This window comes from Podarcis bocagei (genome assembly GCF_964188305.1).
Source record: "Podarcis bocagei genome assembly, chromosome: 5".
In the NCBI taxonomy this organism is placed as follows: Eukaryota; Metazoa; Chordata; class Lepidosauria; order Squamata; family Lacertidae; genus Podarcis; species Podarcis bocagei.
The window spans coordinates 35,779,084-35,798,200 of NC_138129.1; the positions used below are offsets into that span (position 1 = coordinate 35,779,084).

General features: G+C 40.2%; 3 protein-coding genes across 15 annotated transcripts in view; 1 reads left to right on the forward strand and 2 right to left on the reverse strand.

The window, feature by feature from the left end:
• Positions 1 to 552: 552 nt before the first annotated feature.
• Positions 553 to 12,005, reverse strand: TSHB (thyroid stimulating hormone subunit beta). Of its 4 annotated transcripts, XM_081194810.1 has the most exons (5): positions 11,140 to 12,005; positions 10,545 to 10,694; positions 7,126 to 7,273; positions 2,186 to 2,354; positions 553 to 933 (listed from the first exon to the last, which is right to left on the reverse strand). In XM_081194810.1, the coding sequence occupies exons 3-5, from the start codon at positions 7,158 to 7,160 to the stop codon at positions 691 to 693; spliced, it is 447 nt and encodes a 148-aa protein (XP_081050936.1). In that variant the 5' UTR covers positions 7,161 to 7,273; positions 10,545 to 10,694; positions 11,140 to 12,005; the 3' UTR covers positions 553 to 690. The 4 variants fall into 4 exon arrangements, with proteins under 4 accessions (XP_081050936.1, XP_081050937.1, XP_081050935.1 ...); XM_081194811.1 differs by lacking the exon at positions 10,545 to 10,694; XM_081194809.1 differs by having other exon boundaries at positions 10,545 to 12,005.
• LOC308587285 (uncharacterized protein) lies at positions 8,748 to 14,913 on the forward strand. 3 transcript variants are annotated; one of them, XM_081194782.1, is made up of 5 exons: positions 8,748 to 8,840; positions 9,740 to 9,873; positions 12,012 to 12,510; positions 13,591 to 13,755; positions 14,560 to 14,913. In XM_081194782.1, the coding sequence occupies exons 3-5, from the start codon at positions 12,054 to 12,056 to the stop codon at positions 14,799 to 14,801; spliced, it is 864 nt and encodes a 287-aa protein (XP_081050908.1). In that variant the 5' UTR covers positions 8,748 to 8,840; positions 9,740 to 9,873; positions 12,012 to 12,053; the 3' UTR covers positions 14,802 to 14,913. The 3 variants fall into 3 exon arrangements, with proteins under 3 accessions (XP_081050908.1, XP_081050907.1, XP_081050906.1); XM_081194781.1 differs by having other exon boundaries at positions 8,765 to 9,053; XM_081194780.1 differs by having other exon boundaries at positions 8,765 to 9,873.
• The window catches only part of SYCP1 (synaptonemal complex protein 1), a 62,059-nt gene continuing 57,822 nt past the window's right edge, over positions 14,881 to 19,117 (reverse strand). For all 8 annotated transcript variants that reach the window (XM_081194682.1, XM_081194687.1, XM_081194683.1 and 5 more), the window contains exons 30-32: positions 17,216 to 17,356; positions 15,772 to 15,858; positions 14,881 to 15,683 (exon numbers count right to left, since the gene is read on the reverse strand). In XM_081194682.1, coding sequence (XP_081050808.1) covers positions 15,540 to 15,683; positions 15,772 to 15,858; positions 17,216 to 17,356 — 372 coding nt within the window. In that variant the 3' untranslated portion in view covers positions 14,881 to 15,539. The remainder of the gene's footprint in view (positions 15,684 to 15,771; positions 15,859 to 17,215; positions 17,357 to 19,117) is intronic.

Here is a 19,117-nt window from a genome sequence, read left to right on the forward strand (position 1 = left end):
TATATGGCTAATTAACAGTGTTACAGTGAACACAACTGGCACTCTAGTCCAAAGAAAACCAAGAGTCCTGTGGTACCTAATTTATTATGGCATGGAATTTCTCAGAATCATAGAGTTGGAAGGGACCCAAGGGTCATCTAGTTCAACCCCCTGCAATGCAGGAATCCCAGCTAAAGCATCCATGACAGATGCTGTCTACAATTATTTGTGATATAGTAAGATAGTCTTTGGAGTGCCAGTTGACACAGCAATGGCAAAGACTGGCAAGCAAATCACAGGAGCTAATGAAATATTGGTGTAGCTGTCAGTGCTGAGAACAGCGTAGCAATTCCGGCCGAACACACAACTTCCCTCCTCTGTCAAAGCATGAATGGAAGGGGCTGGCTTGTTTTGCTTTTCCTCAGGAAGGAGAATGAATCCAACAAAGAAATGTGGATTCCTTGTGTCTGTACAACCACACGGTCAGAGGCGCCTTTGTAACACTGCTGAAAATTATTTTTGTGCCTGTGAGTCCTAGATAAAATGGAAAACAGCAGCTGATTGTTTTTTAAAAAAAATAATTGTCTAAATAATTTTACATAACAAGTGTTGGATATGCTAACCATTCCATTTATTCTTGGATGCCCAAAACTTGCCATGTGACAGGAGGGATAGTGTGTCTTTGTGTGCAAGAGAGAGAAAGAAGGGACCTTATAGGTTATGTAGCTTCTGAGGTATAGTGCAATAATCAGTGCTGCTTGCCTCATGCACACAGTCGCTGTAGTCAGTGTTGCATTTCCCACACTTGCAGCTCACGGCCACAGGATAGGAATAGTAGGAGACGACATGGTGTTGACAGCCAGGGATCATCACAGTCTTGTACACCATGTCCTTGTATGTGCACACTTCCTGGGACAGGGCTCTCTGGGGCAGCAGCTTCTTACCATTGCTGTCCTGTAAGAGAATGCCAGTGGTTATTGCTTTTTGCTTAATCCTACCCGCATAATTTATGTTGTGCTCAGATAGAAATCTCTCCATCTCACACCTCCCCAACGGTCACATTTTTGTAACTGCTGCTGAAGCAAGAAAGGCCATTTCATCCTTGTGATGGGTTTTCAAGCTATGACAGGCACAGTCCCACCATAATGTTGAATTTGTGGTACGAGCTCGGTTCCTTGTGTAGTTCCTTGGTATGATTATTTGGGGAAGGGTTGCTGAGCAGGATCAAATTCCTAAATATGCACAGATTGGTTGTGACCTCTTGGCCCTCTTCTTTTGGTTTGTCCCATTACTTTAATAGTTAATCTGAAATTCTGTATTTTGGTTTTTTCACTTTCTGAATTGGCCCTCCACTTTTCTAGTGGCCATTTGCTTTCTGAACATGTGCTCATTCTTTCAACATTTACCTTCATTAAACTGGTAGAACTTTGCTAATCCTGCTTTTCAACCTGTTGCTCAGGTACCCTTTTGAGTGCAATCTTTCGCCATGACCTTTGATTTTTCAGATCCAATTTGTTGCCAATACATACTGCTCTTAGTTCCCACCCATCAGTTATTGATGGTCATCATCGTAATTGCAATTCCCCCCCCCCCGGCCACATTCTTCTCACCTACAGCCCTTCATCGCTGTTCTTTTGTTTTGGTTGCTATTTATGAGTGTCATATTGATTCCACCTCTCTCTACCCACACTCCTGGCACTCCATTACTGAAGACCATGAGGAAGAGCTACTACAACACCAACCCTAAGCCAGCATCACGTAATGGGTGAGGGCCTGCTGTGTGCTGGTGGGGTGAAGTCACATTCTCCACTTCCTTTAGTGCCCTATAACCCACATGGCTAACCCAAATTTCATGAGAATTAAAAAAGCAAAAAATAATTCTTGAATGTGCTCAAGGAAAATCATTTCCTCAAAAATTAAGAAAATGTCATAGTAGAAGCAAGATGATATTTTGCGACAGATAACTGTCCTTGATCACTTCCATGTCTCTGAAAAGTCCATTGATTCAAAGCCTCAACTACTCCAGTGTCTCCCATTTCACCTCCACATTTAGTATAATGTCTCAAACCATTATATCACCTCATTCATCTTCTCTGTTGTCTAATAATCCTTTCCTATTTACTCCTAAAGCCTAAGCTACTTATTAAAACACTCTTTTTTTCTATAAAACCAAGAAGGGACTCAATGGTGTGTTGTAAGAACGTACCCGTGTCATGCAATATCCTTCACAGATGGTGGTGTTGATGGCCAGGCAGAAGGCACATTCTCTCTTCTCCACGTGGATGATGTACTCAACGGGGACACAAAGGGACATGCTCTGCCCCAAAGTCAGGGCAAAGACTAGGAAGAGAGAGGTGAAAGGGGAAGGATTCATGCTGCATGCAAAAACAAAGCAAGGCAAAGTCACTTTAGACATTGTGATGTCAGGAGTAGCTTATTAACAGAATATAAGGGACTTTCCCAGTCTCCATTGCCAAACTCTCTGATCTTTTTTCTATGCAATCAGGTACATGGGTTCTCTGTGTACATAAACATAAAGAATAACTAGTAAGCTAGTTGTGCCCTAGCTAGATTGAGCAAGGGCAGGTCCAAGTGGGAAATTCCTAGTTAAACTATAATATGTACATCTGCAAAGACAAGGAGTATCTTGAAGAAAGACAATTGTCCTGACACAGAGAATCTCTGCATCAAGGCTACCTTGCCCTTCTCTTCCTCCTGTCATTCCCATGCGCTTGCATATCTAAGGATCAGCAATGCTTAAAAAGTACCCTTGAGCTTCAGGGTGCATGCACATATAACTTGGACAATAATGATTATGTTCTGTTATTAATCAGGCAGTAGCAAGCATTCTTAAATGTTGGAATAAAGAAGCAATGGTAATTTTTTGAGCCTCCCTTTCTTTAGGCAGAGAAACACATAACATTCAGTACATGGTTGCCTCAGTCTAAAACCTCTGTGCAAACTAAGAACAGCCCCAGTAAAACCAAAGTTAATGATACTGTAAAAAGAGGTCAAACATAATGCTCAGGATTTGCAAGCCATAAGCTAGTATTATAGTATCGCTTGGGAAAATAGAGCTCCTTCTGCTAAGAGTGTCAGGTTGAACGAACAAAGCAATGACAGAATGGCAAGCCTCTGGCTGATGCCACAGAATCCTCCCTAGGAAAAGTCCTTTTTCTGAGGGCTCCTCCAAATGACCTGTTCATTGAACATTCATTCTAATTTGCTTGCAGAAAGCTTACACAGAGGTTATACACTGGGCAGTATCCATTTTCCTCATCCCGTCAGTGCAAGGATAACTACTTGTGCGTCAGGATTTTTCCCTGTTTTCTCCCTGCGTGCACACTCTGCAGCCTCACCAAATCTGCTTTGGAGAGTTGGGAGAACCGCCAGAACAGATTTAGCGGGGCACAAGGGAGGAGAAAGGTGAATTCTATTGTGCAAGCAGAAATCCTTGCATTGTGCAGACATTTACTTAGTGCTATAATGGATACAAGCCCATGTCTGGTCTTTAATGATCATCCATCCTGATTTGCTTGTGCAGTGTCCATACATCTTCCTGCAACTCATTAATTCATTCCATGCTTTTCAGTACATTTCCTGTGACTTTCCTTACTGCAAGCAGCCTGTCTTTAAAAAGGTAGATTTGTTGTACTAGGGTGAGCAAGCAATTTAATTGCACACGTCTAAATTTATGATATACACTTAAATCCCTCCTGCAAAATAGTGGTAGTGTGGATTCTGGAGGCACCCTGACAGTAGGGCACAAGTTGCCAACATCTACAAATATGCAATCATTCCTGAATTCCCCACATACTTACATAGAGGCAAAACCTGGAACACTGGCCAGACACCCACCTATCAGCTGTGAAGTGATGCCAAACTGGAAAGACCGTCAACCGGCTCTTTCCTTCACACAAGAACCAGATGCTTCATTGATTCTGCTTCAGGCGCAATAAACCCAGCACAAACTCTGAGTGCATTTTATACTCCTCTGGTTAATTCCTGGCTGATCTACCTGTTTATGTAATTGCATTAATTGCTACTTCTAATCTCTGTAATATCTACTGAAGATTCATACTTGTCCATTCAGGAAATGTAATTGAGATATGGAGAACTATAACATCTCCGCCTAGCAGCTGGATGGCACAGCTAATTAATTTAATATTCATTCTTCACTTACCACAACATGAAAATACATATATATGGATTTAGGAAAGCCTTTGTTGACATTGGTAATTGCTGGGAAAGAACTGCCATGGAAGAGAAACAAACCCAGTTTGCAGAACAGGGGGTCTTAGGATAGATTTGAATGGTGATGGAAGAACAGAGAGGTCTATATGTGAAATTCTCAGCAACCCTTAACAAACTACAGTGGCCAGAATTATTTGAGAGAAAGAATGTGCTTTGAATGTGCCTTAAAAGTATAGATATAGGTGGGGACATGGGACATAGGACATGGGTGGCGCTGTGGTGTAAACCACTGAGCCTCTTGGTTTGCCAGTTAGAAGGTCAGCAGTGAGATCCTGTTGCTTTATCCCAGCTCCTGCCAATTGTTTCCATGTGCTCTGTTTTCTGGCACGGTGTTCTTCTGCTGGCCACATGACCCGGAAAGCTGTCTGTGGACAAACACCGGGTCCCTTGGTCTGAAGGCTAGATGAGCGCCGCAACCCCAATAGTTGCCTTTGACTCAACCGTCCAGGGATCCTTTACCTTTTTAAAAAAGGTATAGTATGTATGTGGCCTCAGCTGAATGCATCCCTGTAGTTCAGGACTGTGCCTAGAAATGGTAAGTGTGGATCATGCGAAGTCATTTTCATTATTCAATCCGTGGGACATTATTTTTTCTCCTCTCTTCTCAAGGTCTCTAAAAATAGATCTACATCATGGCAAAAGGGGCTTAAGTGTCTAAAAGCAACACTAATTAATTTGACTATCTATAATAAATCTCTCAAACATATGTTATGATGAGTCAAGTATTTTATTACGGTCATAGACCGGCATAAGCAAAACATCTAAATAAATAGCATAACAGTATGAATCTAAGCGAATAATTATTAAATAAATAAGAGCAAGAACCAAACATATACATAGAATACTTAATTAAGCATAGATAATGGGTGAGTAAAAATTTATAAGAAAAAATAAAAGATCGGTTAACACAGCTAAATGGGGTAGGCTTCAGAAGTGCAGATCTAACAATATGGGCCTTCAGTTTAGGATTGAATTGTAGCATAGACCATTCTTCGTCGAACATCTATCATGGCAGCGCAAAACCTGGCGACTGAATATGTAACTTCTGGGGTCTCATCCTGTAGTAATATGGAGATGTTGTGTTGTTCTGAATGCCCAGGAAACTTATATAAGATGGGTTGGATAAACCTAGTTCAAATGTCTATATAATATTGGCAATAAAGAAGGGCATGCTCCGTTGTTTCCTGCTGCCCAAAGCCACATGGACATGAGTTTGTTATTATCTCATTGTTAAATAATCTTTCCCAGGTGGCCCTAATTCAGAAATGGGGACCCTAATTCAGAAATGGGGGCCCTCAGTAGATGGGTAGACCCTGGATTTCTGCAGGAAATAAATTGTGCAAGAGTGAGGAAGTAAGCAGGGGTACATTCAGAGAATGACTGTCAGGTGCTCTGTCTGAGAACCCAGGAGAGTCTTCACATATGATATCTTTGGAACATTGCCACATCTAAATGTAAGTACAGCATCAGTACAATGGTCCTATTAATTTTAGCACGATAATGGTGCATTGGATTGAGTGTAGCAATCATCACCATGGGTGAACAATGGGTTTACATGAGCGGGTTCTATTTCTTCTTTTGTTCAGCTTTGAAACACTGGTGGGACATTATTTTATTTATTTAAAACATTTTTATTGCACCCTTCAGCAAAATTTATTCCAAGAAAGGAAGAAAGAAGTGACTAGTATGGAACAGAAAAAGAAGCAATACTTAGAAGTAGGTAAAATGTACTTTTAAAGCCAGTAGATGAACCTTCTAAAAGTCGTTGGACTCCAACTCCTATCGGCTTCAGTTAGCATGGCCGGTAGTCAAAGATGATGGGAGTTGTAGCACAGCAACATCACCTTTTTCTCCAAGATTTTCTCTCTCTGCTCCCCTCAACTCTCACAACAACCTTTGAGGCAAGTTAGACTGAGAGATAGTGGCTGGCCCAATAGACCCACAGTGAACTTCTTGGCCGGGTAGGGATTTGAACCCTGATCTCCCAGACCCTAGTCCAACACTCTAACCACTACACTATATTGGCTCTAGACATACTCAGTGTCTAGTTTGCCCTACATCAGATCAAGGTCCACTTAACATGCCAGGAATATGCATAGCTCTTTAAGTTGTTCCCATGAAGACAAAATCTCATTTATTTATTTTTAAGAGCCTTTGTTTATATCTTGGGTGGAAAGGGAGTGGATGAGGGAGTCTGACCAATGGGGAGAGGATGTGTAACAATACAAGGCAGGGCTTGTAAGCAGGCAAACTTCAGAGGTAGATGTTTTGGACCATTATTGCTTTGCCTAGGTAGGGAAGGGGTGTGAACTGGGGTGTGGAATCTCCTCTTGGGCATCTATCAGATGTATTTAGCTAAAGAGAAAACAGATATCATCATGGGGTGAGGTTGATGCTTGAAATGTGCCTACTTGGTCAAATGCATACTTGGTCTAATGAAATTTGTGAAACGGCTGCCAGGGTTTGTGTAGGCCTTCATGAGAGGTGGGTTGTAAATATTTTAATATAAAAAAATTATTATTATTTATTATTTATGTTAGAATAAATAAAGTATTTACGTGTCTTAAATGCCAGACCAGCTTCACAGCTCCTCAGCTGAAGATTCTGAGGTTTCATCTAGGAGACAAATCCTCACTCCAAGTCCCTTTAACTAGGTTGTAATTATGCCTTTTTCTGAATACACTCCTTTGTCATGTACCAGATCTTTCCACAATTCCCCTCATTAAGAGACCTCTTCAGAATCTACTATACCGTGGTATTCCAGCTCCATTTCTGTTTTATCTAAGGCACACTTGCTTCCCAGCTGGTTACATGACTTGTCCATGTGCCACTTAAACTCTAGGATCTCCATCCAATGACAGCCAGTTTAAGTATTAATCATTCATCTCTAACCTTTCTCCTAAGCAAAACATCCTTCTCATTGACATCAACGAGTCGCACTTTCATGAAACAGAAGATACCGCTGCCGTGTTGCCGTCAGATGAGTAATCCCAGGAACCCAAATATCGGGGCACTGGATGTGCCTCAATGATAAGCGACGCTACAGAAAATGCAAAAGATGACTATTTAAAAGCAGGCAAGACAATGATGTCATATTTGTTGTAAAAATGTGCCAGTATTCTGAAAAGATGGTTAAGGGATGCAGACCTAATTATTCTGCTACAGCACACAACGGAGGGACAATGAAACAAATCAAAGCCTGGAAGATTTGTGGGATGAAAAGTTAGGATTTCAGAAGGAAGTCACAATGGGAAATGAAACAGTATGTCTGCCCTGAAACTTTTGCAGGCACAAACACTATTGAAATTGGGATTGCATAGAAGCAGCCAGACACCACCTTGAGCACCAATCATCAGGAGTGTACAGTTTTTAAAAAAATCTGGATAGTCCCTAAGTTGTCACAAAATTGAATCTAGGGTCCCTTCAAGTGTCCTTAATGTGCATTCATAATGATCTCTCATCAATAATTGCAATCACCCCCATCCCCAGCATTAGCTGCCACATTATATTGCCCAAGTAGGAACAGATAAATGTTGTCTCCTGTTTTCAAAGTCTAGAAGCTGCAATGGCTTACACCTTCATTTATAAGTTTCAAAGTACAAATTGTGTTCTTCGGTTATTGTGCTTTTTATTATAAAATTATAAACTAAATCTAAATAAGTAGAATAAAATAAATCTAAATAACTATTCCTGCATTTCAGGGGGTTGGACTAGACAGGCATGTCCGACTCCCAAGAGACTGCAATCTACTCCCACTATAAAAAAAACTGGGAGTGATTTCTTTATTTTTTGCCAGGATCACACGATCAACCAGGATCAACCAGGGACGCCCCACAATAGACTGGTTGGACATGCCTGAACTAGATGATCCTCAGGGTTGCTCCCAACTCTACAATTCTAAGATTCTGGGAATGCATCAGAATAAGCATAGCATGGGTTGGGGAGGAAAAATGGGCAGCGAGGAAGCAACAGCAGTTTGTGCTTCTGAAGTGAGCATACAGATTATACACAATATTTTGAATGTCCAGTTAGGGAGAATTTGTTCCTGAACTAGAACAGGGATTTGCCAGATGTTGGTAGGTTTTGATTCTAGATTGACACTTCTATATGTGGTATGCTGATGTAGGAGCATTCATTTCCATTATCACCATGGACCAGTATCCACTCCTGGAAAAGTACACTCTTGCCATTAGCATCTGAATGCATCCAATGCAGAGCCAAAACTCAAGCATGTCTTAGACTGGATTATAAGATCAACACATGGTAAGTGAGGTGTCCTAGAACTGGACTGCTGTTATCCGTGTTTTGCTTTTGGGTTTGAGACTGAGTTATTGTTTTTCTGTGACCTTTTGTATGAAAAAGATGGATTGATTTAATCCTTGCCAGCACTAGTCACAGGTTAATCATTCACTTGCAGTATGAATCATTAAACTGTTTTCGCAGGCCTAATTGGTTAACAATTTGAGTACATTTACTTCCTGCTTATATGTAAGGTAAAGTATTGTTCCCAGAATCTTGGAGCAGATGTGGCTGGTTTCTGAAGGATGAGTACTAGAAAATATTAATGGTGCGGCATTGGACTTGTGACAGTGACTTCAGAACTATAAGTATGGTTGTTACTTTTTTCATATGTGAAAGATTGGCTTAGTTTCTAGTCTGAGGAAAATAACCAGCAAACACAAGAGCAGCTTGGTTTGTCAAACAAGATTCATTTTTCAAGACTTTGCTTCTGTTTCCTCATGAATTAGTCTTCTGTTTCTGCTGTGGCAAATCTGGGAAGGGACATCTAGAATGTTCTTGTCATATCTCTGCAGCCCAAGGTAAACCAGACTACAGAACATTGTTGGTTAATTACTACATCTTTCCTAAACTATTTCTGTACTCATCAGAAAACAAACTGGTGAGAAATTCTGGAAGGGTGTCTGTGTCCCCTAAAACAGCCTCTGTTAATGGGCGGCTCTCCAGGTGTGGTTGGAGTACAACTCACATCATCTCTCACTACTGGCTGGGACTGAGGGGAATTGCAGTTCAACAGGCTCTGGAGTGCCACCCATTAGCCACCCATGTGCTTGTTATTTGCACTGAATTCTTTTCACCTTCTTGTTTGTAGCCCTCTTTCTATGCAGATCATGTATCCAACTTTGTTCTGATTTGGAATGTCTCTATGATGCAACTATCATGTGACTTGAGTTTCTCTCTCTCTCTTGTTTCTGAAAAATAAGTAGGGCTATGATCAAAAGCACAGTGGCTTTAATACTCTTCTTACTCTTGAGAAGGAAACTGTTTGTTAAAGTCTTCCTTTTAAGAATTGGGAAAGAACATTTCATGGGAATAGTTGTAGAAACTGTTTTGTTGATACACCTGTCATTTCATGTTGTGCTGAAACACAATCCTGTGGTACATACATATCATTTCTTGTTAAGTTACTCAGCTATATTCAAATGACAGGCCAGGCCAGGCCAGCCAATAATTGTTCTGCATGACTAACCTTAGAATTCTTTTATAGTTCTCCGTTACCATAGAGATCTCTATGGGCTTTGCCCAGCCCTGCAGTGAACATATCCCAAGTAATTAAACAAACAGAAACACGCTAAGGCTAAGTATCTGTTACTCGGGCCGTTGCTGCCATCATCATCTTTGGTGAGTTTCAAGAGATTTGGATTGTGTGTGTGTGTGTGTGTGTGTGTGTGTGTGTGTGTTAGGGGAGTGTATTGCTTTGGATGAATCACAGATCTCAAGCTGAAGAAGAGTCCTTTGGAGGGATTCTGGGCCTGTCTGAGAAGCAGGAGTTACATAAGTATGGGTTTGTCTACACTTCTGCTTGTCTCACCACTTTCCCGCAGGAAAACCCACTCCGTACTGCTGAATCAGAGCAAATGTCAATTGGGTCTTCCATGGATTTGTGATTCAGCAGTAGAGAGCAAGTTTTCCTAGAAAAAGCCGTAGGACAAACAGAAAACCACTCAGACCCGTGCCTAGAAAGCACAGGAGAAGTGGAAAACCCCTTGGGCCCAAGCTTTCTAGGCATGGGACAAGAGAAAGTGTAGACAAGCACGTAAATAATGTTAAAAAAAATCTACTTGCTGCAGTTTCTTGTCAGTTTGCCAGGTTGCGAGCTTGGAATTGCCTTCTAAACTTGAATTATGCTGATGAACTGGAGGAGTAGGCAGACATGCCTTCTGTTGTCCCTCCCTATTCCAGCCTTTGACTTGGCTTGTGCCTCAGGTAGCAGGATCCACTGAAGCAGCGGGTCTCAATGTTGATCTCTCCCCCTGCCCCCGCGCCCGTTCCTGATGTATATCTTTCCTCACCTTTTCTTTCCTGGTGGAGAGGAGAGAGCCATTTTTGGGTCCACCTCAGGTGCCGAAATGTCTTGGGCTGGAATCTATCTTTAGATTCATAATTCAAGTCCTGTTCTTTCCAGCAAGCAGGAGATGGAGAATAAGATGTTTCCTTGTCTCCTGATTCAGCAGTAGATTCAAAGATAAAGGTCAACTACAAGTTAACAACCTGTTAAGCAAATATTATTTGCATATGGAATCCACTATGGCCATGATTTTCAGTTACCATCGTATTTCATGAATCTGTCTGTCTCTATTGTTGATTATTCACCAAAGCCAGACTAAATGTATTTCCATCAGAAGTACTAAACGGCAGACTGTCTGGCATACCCTATCAGAATAGGCTCTCCTTATGTTCTCAGGGTTTTGTCTCTATGAAGAATATCCTACTACAATGTAAGCAGTTCAAACAAGCCAGAGATCAATTAATTAAACCCTTATTGGTAAACTTAACTGGAAAATCTGAAACCTTCTACCTTTAAGTACCTCCTTGGAGATATGTCAAACAATACTACCCTGACCGTGGCTAAATTCCTCTTAGAAGTAATAAGAAATAGAAACTTACATGCTCTGGATAAAACATATTGGCCGCCTTGGAATCCTTTCCCTGTATTTCTGTTTTATTTTGCTTTTGAAAATTCTTCTGTGGGTCTTTGGACCAAAATAAAGAATGTTATCTTATCTTATAACTTACCAGCATAGTTCTTTTGAATATCTGGTTCTGGTAGCGCTATGAAAACTGTTAAGCCCTTCACATTAACACAGGGTATTCATACCCTAGCAGAGTACAGTGTTGATAAGCCCCAACGGAGGCAAAGGTTACAAATTTTCAGTATGCCAAAGGCCAATTATTATTGTTCCACATTCACAGCTCATGATTACAAACTGCATCAATCATCTTGATCCTATTTGCCCTGTGAGGTCTGACACTACCTTTCACGTGTTACTGATAGGAATCTAAGACTCAGTAAATTAATTGCTCAGGGCTGAATCTAGCATATATCAAAGTTAAGCCGAGTCCAAGGAAAACATGCTATCACAGTTGTGACATGATAAGGCTCCATTTATGTATTTCTGCTGAGGTACATGCCTTCAATAAGCCACAGAATTGACAATGAAGCATTGAAATACTTGGTTTAGTTGTAAAGGCTTCTGCTGGCTCTACTCAGAGCATCCATGTTTGTCTCTTACCTCTCAAGGGGCAGAATCAATTGGTAATTACAGGGGATGTGTGTTTCTAATCCTACTTGTCTCTCTCAGTGTCTCTCTCAGACCAGAGAGGTGTATGGCTTATATGAAAGACCTATTAATTGAGAAGATAGAGTTTAATGCCTTCTGCTCTTTTACACCTCTAAGTGCTTTTGCAGAGAACCTACAGATGCAATTTTAATTTATACTCATAACTCTGTTATTGTTGTTTTAAATATGTTTCCACAGGAGAAAAAGCTAACATAATTGACGAGGAAAAAACAGAAAGCTATGATGGACAAAATAACATATGTTTGCCTTGTAGTCTCCATCATACTGAAGGCAGTTTCACTTCAGACTACAAACTACATCCCAGCAATGAATACTACATCCAGGACTGAAAGGCTGACCGTTTCCAGTACAGAAGCAGGCAACATCACTATATTGCAGAATGGAAGTGCCAGCTTGAGTACATTCGCAACAACAGTGAATATTACCAACTTTCCTACGCTTCTACAAAGCACCCATTCTCCTCATACAGAAACATCAGCTATGACTGCTGAAGCCAAAACTGAGATGACATTTCCAACAGAGTCATTCTCTACTAATTCTACACATCAAGCCACAGTTGAAGATTTCAATGTCACAACTTCAGCTACCACATTAAAACCGACAGTCCAGCCTTCTAGTACTGCACCACCTATCACCAGCAAGGGTTACCTTTCAGTTTCAGCAATTCAGTTTCCAGGTAGGTCTGATGGACAAAATATAAAGTTACAGGCAAACACATGTAAACTGAGACCTGATGCTGTGATGTTGTTTTATAGTGAAAAGCTATGTTAAGTGTAGAGAAGTGGCAGGCGGAGGAGTGCTTCCTGTTTATCTGCTCCAAATCACCCTTCCCACACCTAGCTTTTCCCCTATTGCTTCCAAATAGCATGTTTGTTCTTGGGAAAAGGTATCCCATCAGACTACAAGGACATATTGGAACAATGTTTACCTTCCTTTGTATGCACATTAGAAGTCACTCTTAAATTGTTTGATATTGAAAATGACACATGATGAAAGCATCTGTAGCAATAACTAGACTATTTTAGTAGTGACCCCCAAGACCCTAAATATACTTATCTAGAAGTCCCATTATCATTGATTGGACAAATGTCTGAATAAACATCCACACTGATTTGCAGTCAGCAGCACACTAAGCTATTTCAAAATAATAATAATAATAATAATAATAATAATAATAATAATAATAATAATAATAATAATTTATTTATATCCCGCCCATCTGGCTGAGTTTCCCCAGCCACTCTGGACAGCTCCCAATCGAGTATTAAAAACAATACAGTATTAAATATTAAAAACTTCCATAAACAGGGCTGCCTTCAGGTGTCTTTTAAAAATAGGATACTGTAGTTGCTTATTTCCTTGACATCTGACGGTAGGGCGTTCCAGAGGGCGGGCGCCACTACCTAGAAGGCCCTCTGTCTGGTTCCCTGTAACCTCTTCTCACAATGAGGGAACCGCCAGAAGGCCCTCAGTGCTGAATCTCAGTGTCTGAGCTGAATGATGGGGGTGGAGACGCTCCTTCAGGTATACAGGACCGAGGCCATTTAGGGCTTTAAAGGTCAGAACCAGCACATTTAATTGTGCTCAGAAATGTACTGGGAACCAATACAGATCTCTTCAAAGGTAGCCCCACGAAGAGCACATTGCAGTAGTCCAAGCAGGAGATAACTAGAGCATGACAGTCCACAGGCAGGTAGGTCTAAGTTTTACTGAGCTTTTTCAAACTAAGTAGGGTTTCTGTATTATTTCATTGCAGCAGAAGGAGCTGGTTTAAGCAATTCAGATACCATCCTAACCATATTTTTTGCCATTGTTCTCGCACTGACAATTCTCGGATTCATTATATATATTTTCAATAAATATCGAAAACGAAGAGACCAATTTTCCCATCATCCACTCTATGATGCCTCTTTTGAAACAGGTTAGTATATTTTAAATCAAATACCAATATCATGTACAAGACTAGTGAGTAATTATGGGAAGGGGCAATACTCAGCTTTTTATTTTCATTCATAGTAGCTGTCTTCCCTTAGTCACTTACCAACCACTACATGCTAAATAATGGAATGGCACAGCAAATGGTAACAATTTAAAACAGCTCCAAGAGGTACTACTGCTGTTTCTCAGTCTAGTGGTAAAATTAGCTGTTTGCTGTGTGGAGTGTATAGTCTGAAATGGAAGTGGAGTTTCAGCAGCAGGAAACATTGGGTTTACCAGACAATGTGACAGTTTCCTGTAGGGAAAGGATACAGCCTAAATGCATGCATGAGAGAAAAGGAGACAGAAATGTATGAGAGAGTTTTTGAGTATCAATGTTTAGCTTTAAAAAATATTTCTGGTGGTTTTTTAAAAAAAAAAATGTAAAGGAATAATGTTTATAGCCAAGGGCACAGAGTACTGGGAGCACACATGCAAAAAACTTATTTATGCTCTTATCAAAGCCCCCTGATTCTCTTGAGGTGCTACTGCAAAAGGCAAATGACCCTTTTGACCAGTGTAAGGGGCTGCCTCTGAAAGAAGGAACTAGAACATTCACATGTGCTGCTTTGAACCCATGCAAACATATTTCTATCCTCACTGGATATGTTGTACATCTGAACTGGATACTGGCAATTTTCTATGAATACTACTTAAATTGTATCATTGCACAAGGAAGATTTTAAGTCTTTAGCTTTTTGGATTCGTCATTTCCCAGTAATATTTATTTTTTAAAAACTGTTTACAGTGGACAGATATGCTACTCCAGATGACACACTTGTAATATCAGGAGGCTTATATGATGCACCAAGAATTTCTAATTCCAACATGACAGTGTATGACGATGATGAGCTTCAGATTGATGAGATTCAGTTACCATTTAGTGCTCAACCTGGACAATACAGATTGGAGTTTTTGCCTGGTGAAAAAGAAGTGGACTTTTCTTCAACTTATGAGGGAACATTTCAAATACCACCAGGAGGCATATAATTGTTGGAGCACAGGAACTCTTTTAAAGTGGCTTCAATAAATATTTGAACTTCTATCCAGCTCAATAAAAATAAGAAAATAAAATTAATAAAGTATATTTATTTGAAAACAAGGAACACTTCCAGCAGTGGAATACAGTTATCTGCTACTCAGTGACAACGAATGACTTTCAATTTCATTGGTAATATTGTGCTTAAATAAATAACATGAGCCTTTTTTGATTCATTCTTTCACTAACCTTACATTTCTAATCTGTTTATGTTAACCTATACATGCAAATGAGCATGCAGGAGAGGATTGGCAGAGGACTTAGTGGAGCACTATTTCCTTCTTCTGTCCCCTGCTGGTCCTTAGCTGATCACAGAATGCTATGCATTGGTCATTACTTACAACCCTGATCAAGCCTACCATGTATGCATCCAGCTAACCTTTTCTCCTGATGGCCCTGTGCAAAAGTACTCTAGATCCAGCAAGGGAGGGGTGGGAAGAAAGAGGAGTCTACTGAGCCCTACATTGATTCTTTTCCACACATGCACCTGTACCTACAGGAGATAGATCAGAACATAAGTTCTTGGGGAAGCTTATAATATTTAAATTATTCCAACACTTCCTGCCCTTTTAACAGACTCAGGACACCCTATTTTCTAAAAAAAAGTTACTGGAACAAAAATGAAATGAAGGCAGAGTATTCAAATATGATAAACTAAACAATTAGTTCAACATTACAGTAAGTTTCACTTATGCAAAAAGTTTTCCAGCTTCTTTCATTTTTTTCTTTCTATCCACTTTGGAGATTGCAGTCCATCCAGCATCTCGCATCTTTCTTAAAGCTGCAACCTTAACAGAAGATCCAGGAGTTTTCAAAGTTGGTGGCATGTGAACCTGTACACAAAAATGAAAACTTCACTTAATTTTATTAACACGGCAATTGTGATATATGTTTTGGCTTTTAGTAAAATTGTGAAGATACCTTTTTTGGTGTCATGACACATAGGCAAGAAGTTTGTGGATAATCTTTATATAGCTTTTTAAACATTTCTTCCTCTGAAACGATGCTCTTGAAAAGAAATTGTTTTTTTAAAATAAATGCATAGTAACATCTAGAGTCTTTCTTTTCCTTTTTCAATATACAACATGGAAAAATTATTTCATTACACACATCCAGTTTAAGAATAAGGAAAAACATCCTATGACTTTTTAAACCTAGAGACCCTAGTTCACAGATCTTTGTGTGCAGCATTATGCTAGGTACATATCAATAGTACTGTGCTAGATGGATTATGGGTCTAACCTGATGTAAGGCAGCTCCTTATGCTTTATGTTATCACTATGTATGTTGGTCCAGAACCAAGAAGGAAACAAAATGTGGTATTCAACTGAGCTTCAGTCAAAGTAGACCTATTGAAATAAGTAGACCTAACTTAGCCATGTTTACTAATTTCATTTGGTCTACTCTGATTAAAACTTAGCTGGACACCACCCAAAGAGAAGAGCACTGAGAGGGCGTAGCTGGGAATAGCTAAGAACTGGAGTGCAGCCACAAGGCTGGGGCTTTATAAGCTGTTTTCTGGGAACTAAAACAGGCTGAGTGGCAATGCTGTTTGCTTTTAGGAGACTGCTTGCTTCTTGTATGTATATAGGGGGAAAACAAAGAAACAATTATTACAAGAATCTCTAGCTCTTTCATTAAGGAAATGAAACCCTATAGTACTGCTTCTAGACCATCTCACTGTTCAGAGAACTGGGGAACACATAACAATATTATGCAATCTAAAAACAGTGTTATGTTTCATATAAGTATGTAATGGAAACTACAGAAGACTGGATAGACATGACTTTCATTACACATCAAGAAATAATTTGGTTAGTTATATTACTCTATGACATTTCAAATTAGGAAGAATTTTCGATAACAATTAGAAAGATCTTTGGAAAGCTCTAAATCAGGGACATGTAATCCTCCAGAAGTTGTTGGACTTCAGCTCTCATAACACCCAGTCAGCATGGCCAACAGTCAGTAATGATAGGAGTCCAGCATCTGGGGGGGGTTCAATCCAAGGGGGGGTATCAAAAGAAATTTACCAAACATAATATATGCCTCTATCTAAGGGTTGTTGTTTTTTTGTTCAGACCTATGTGAACCTTGAGGGGAAAATGATCTGGCTAGGTTAGTTGTTACTTCATGGGTTCCAAGGGCATCTGATCAAGGAGTAGTAATAATCTGTTCTGGTGAGAAAAACAGTTACTTTTTTTTTGGGGGGGGGGAGATAATCCATGGAATCATTTATATGGCTAGGAGGGGGGCATATTTTTATGTTGTAAAGCAAAAGAAATGGCATGTGATAACAAAAAGCACTTCAAATGCCTCTTTACACACACACACACACATATATTTCTTATTTTCAAACTAATACCAGGAGGTCGTTCTCAGAGGTATCTGACTGAGTATCCAGTTCTAAAAGAACTTTTCTTTTTTTCTTTGTTACTTCTTCTGAAAGTAGGCTGGTGCTTTCTCTTAGTAATTTAGATTTTGGAGGTGTTTTCACAGTGTAAGTCTATATGGAATAAAAGAAATATTTTTTAAAAAATCCATGATGCTAACTTTAACCTTTTTTAAAAAAAGACTCTTTTAAACCTAGAAGCCCTTGTTCACAGATCCTTTTCTTTAGAATTATGCTATGTACAGATAGTACTGTCAGGCAGCTCCTTATGCCCTGTAATTTCTGGGCATGTGAGACCTGTCCCAATATAAGAAACCATGAATGCAGCCCCAAAATATGGAGATTCAACTATATATGTAACAATTTTTTGTGCACAGAAGACTTGATTTGTAAGGAAATTTGTAGGTCTTGATTGGTTAAGGTGAAAAACTTTTAGATTAATGAGAAAGGAAAATATTAATCCCAAAAAGATATATGTAGATTGTAAAGGAGTGGTCCCTACAAACTTTCTTAGGCTTTCCCAAAATAAAAAATTGTTGTGAAATAAATGCATGTGGTTGAAGTGGATTCCAACTTTTTTTCTCAGCTAGTGCTGCATAAGTATAAGCAACTTGCCTAGTGGATGGAAATGCAAAGCTAGCTTTCCAGCCTGCACTGTATTCCCTCTGAGTAAGTGGCAGTGCTGCTGCTGGCAAGGTAGCATTGCAGCTCTGCACCACTGAGTGAGCCGCTTCTGTGTATGGGTTACAGATGCCTATTGGCTGGTTGCAATGATGAGTGTTCTTTCTCTCTGTGTGTATGTTGCCTTAAGACATATATGTGGAAGGCAATTATGAAGTAACAACAAGAGTGGCAAGTGATCTTCCCCAGTACGTAACTCTGCAACCCAGCTATCTTATCAGTATTAAATGATGGGGGCTATTTTCGCTAGTACTCTACCATCTGGGTGCTTAGTGAAGCTTTGATAGATGACAGACCTACACATTAAACCTACACCCTAAACGAGTTAATGTCAGTGGATGGAGCTTCTGATCTATATTGCTTACTTACAGCATTTAAAAGTGACAAGCTACATTACTGGTTAGCTGAGGATAGAGGAGCCATCAAATCACAATAAAGTGAAGGAATATTGCATCACTCATTAATTACATAAAGTGGTAAATAGACAACACAAAAAAATAAAATAATCAGAAATCTGGAAATAAAGGTAACACAAGACAACAAAGACATGGATTTACAAGCAGCCAGTGCAGTGGGGCAATGCCATGCCACTGCCCTCCTGACAGTGACACTGTTGCCACTTACCAGATGGGGCAGGGCAGCAGTGAAGTTTGGAGGGACTTCCGGGTTAGCGGCAACGGAACCCGCTCCGTGAAAATTGGGTCTTGCCGCCGCGGCGAAGGCGGAGACCCTTTAAAAATCCCAGGCGGAGGAAGCCTGGGAACGTGGGATTCGGCTGACACCAGGAGCGCCTCCCCTACTCGCAGGGAAACCCCTTTTCAGGGATCCGAAGCGACGTGGGGTGAGTGGCGCGGTGTTTTGAATCGACTGCTACTTTTACGGAGTGAAGCCGCACAGCCATTGCCGGAGAGCGCTGACTTTTTCCTGTGGACAATTGGACTCTCAACAAGTACCCGTGAGTAAAACGGAAAATTAGATTAAGAAACATTTTAATTTGGCACCGAAGCAGGAAGGTCTAAACAGGAAGTCCGCCTTCCGCTTTTTGTAAATAGACTGAAGCAAAAATTTGCAAGCTAAAGTCTGGAAAGTCGCATATAAAGGACTAAATTTCCTTCAGTTATAACCATCAAAACCCCTTTTGGAAGCAAGAGAAAAGGGGGGAATTTTGATTGTCCAAGCCTGCAGGAGAGAGAG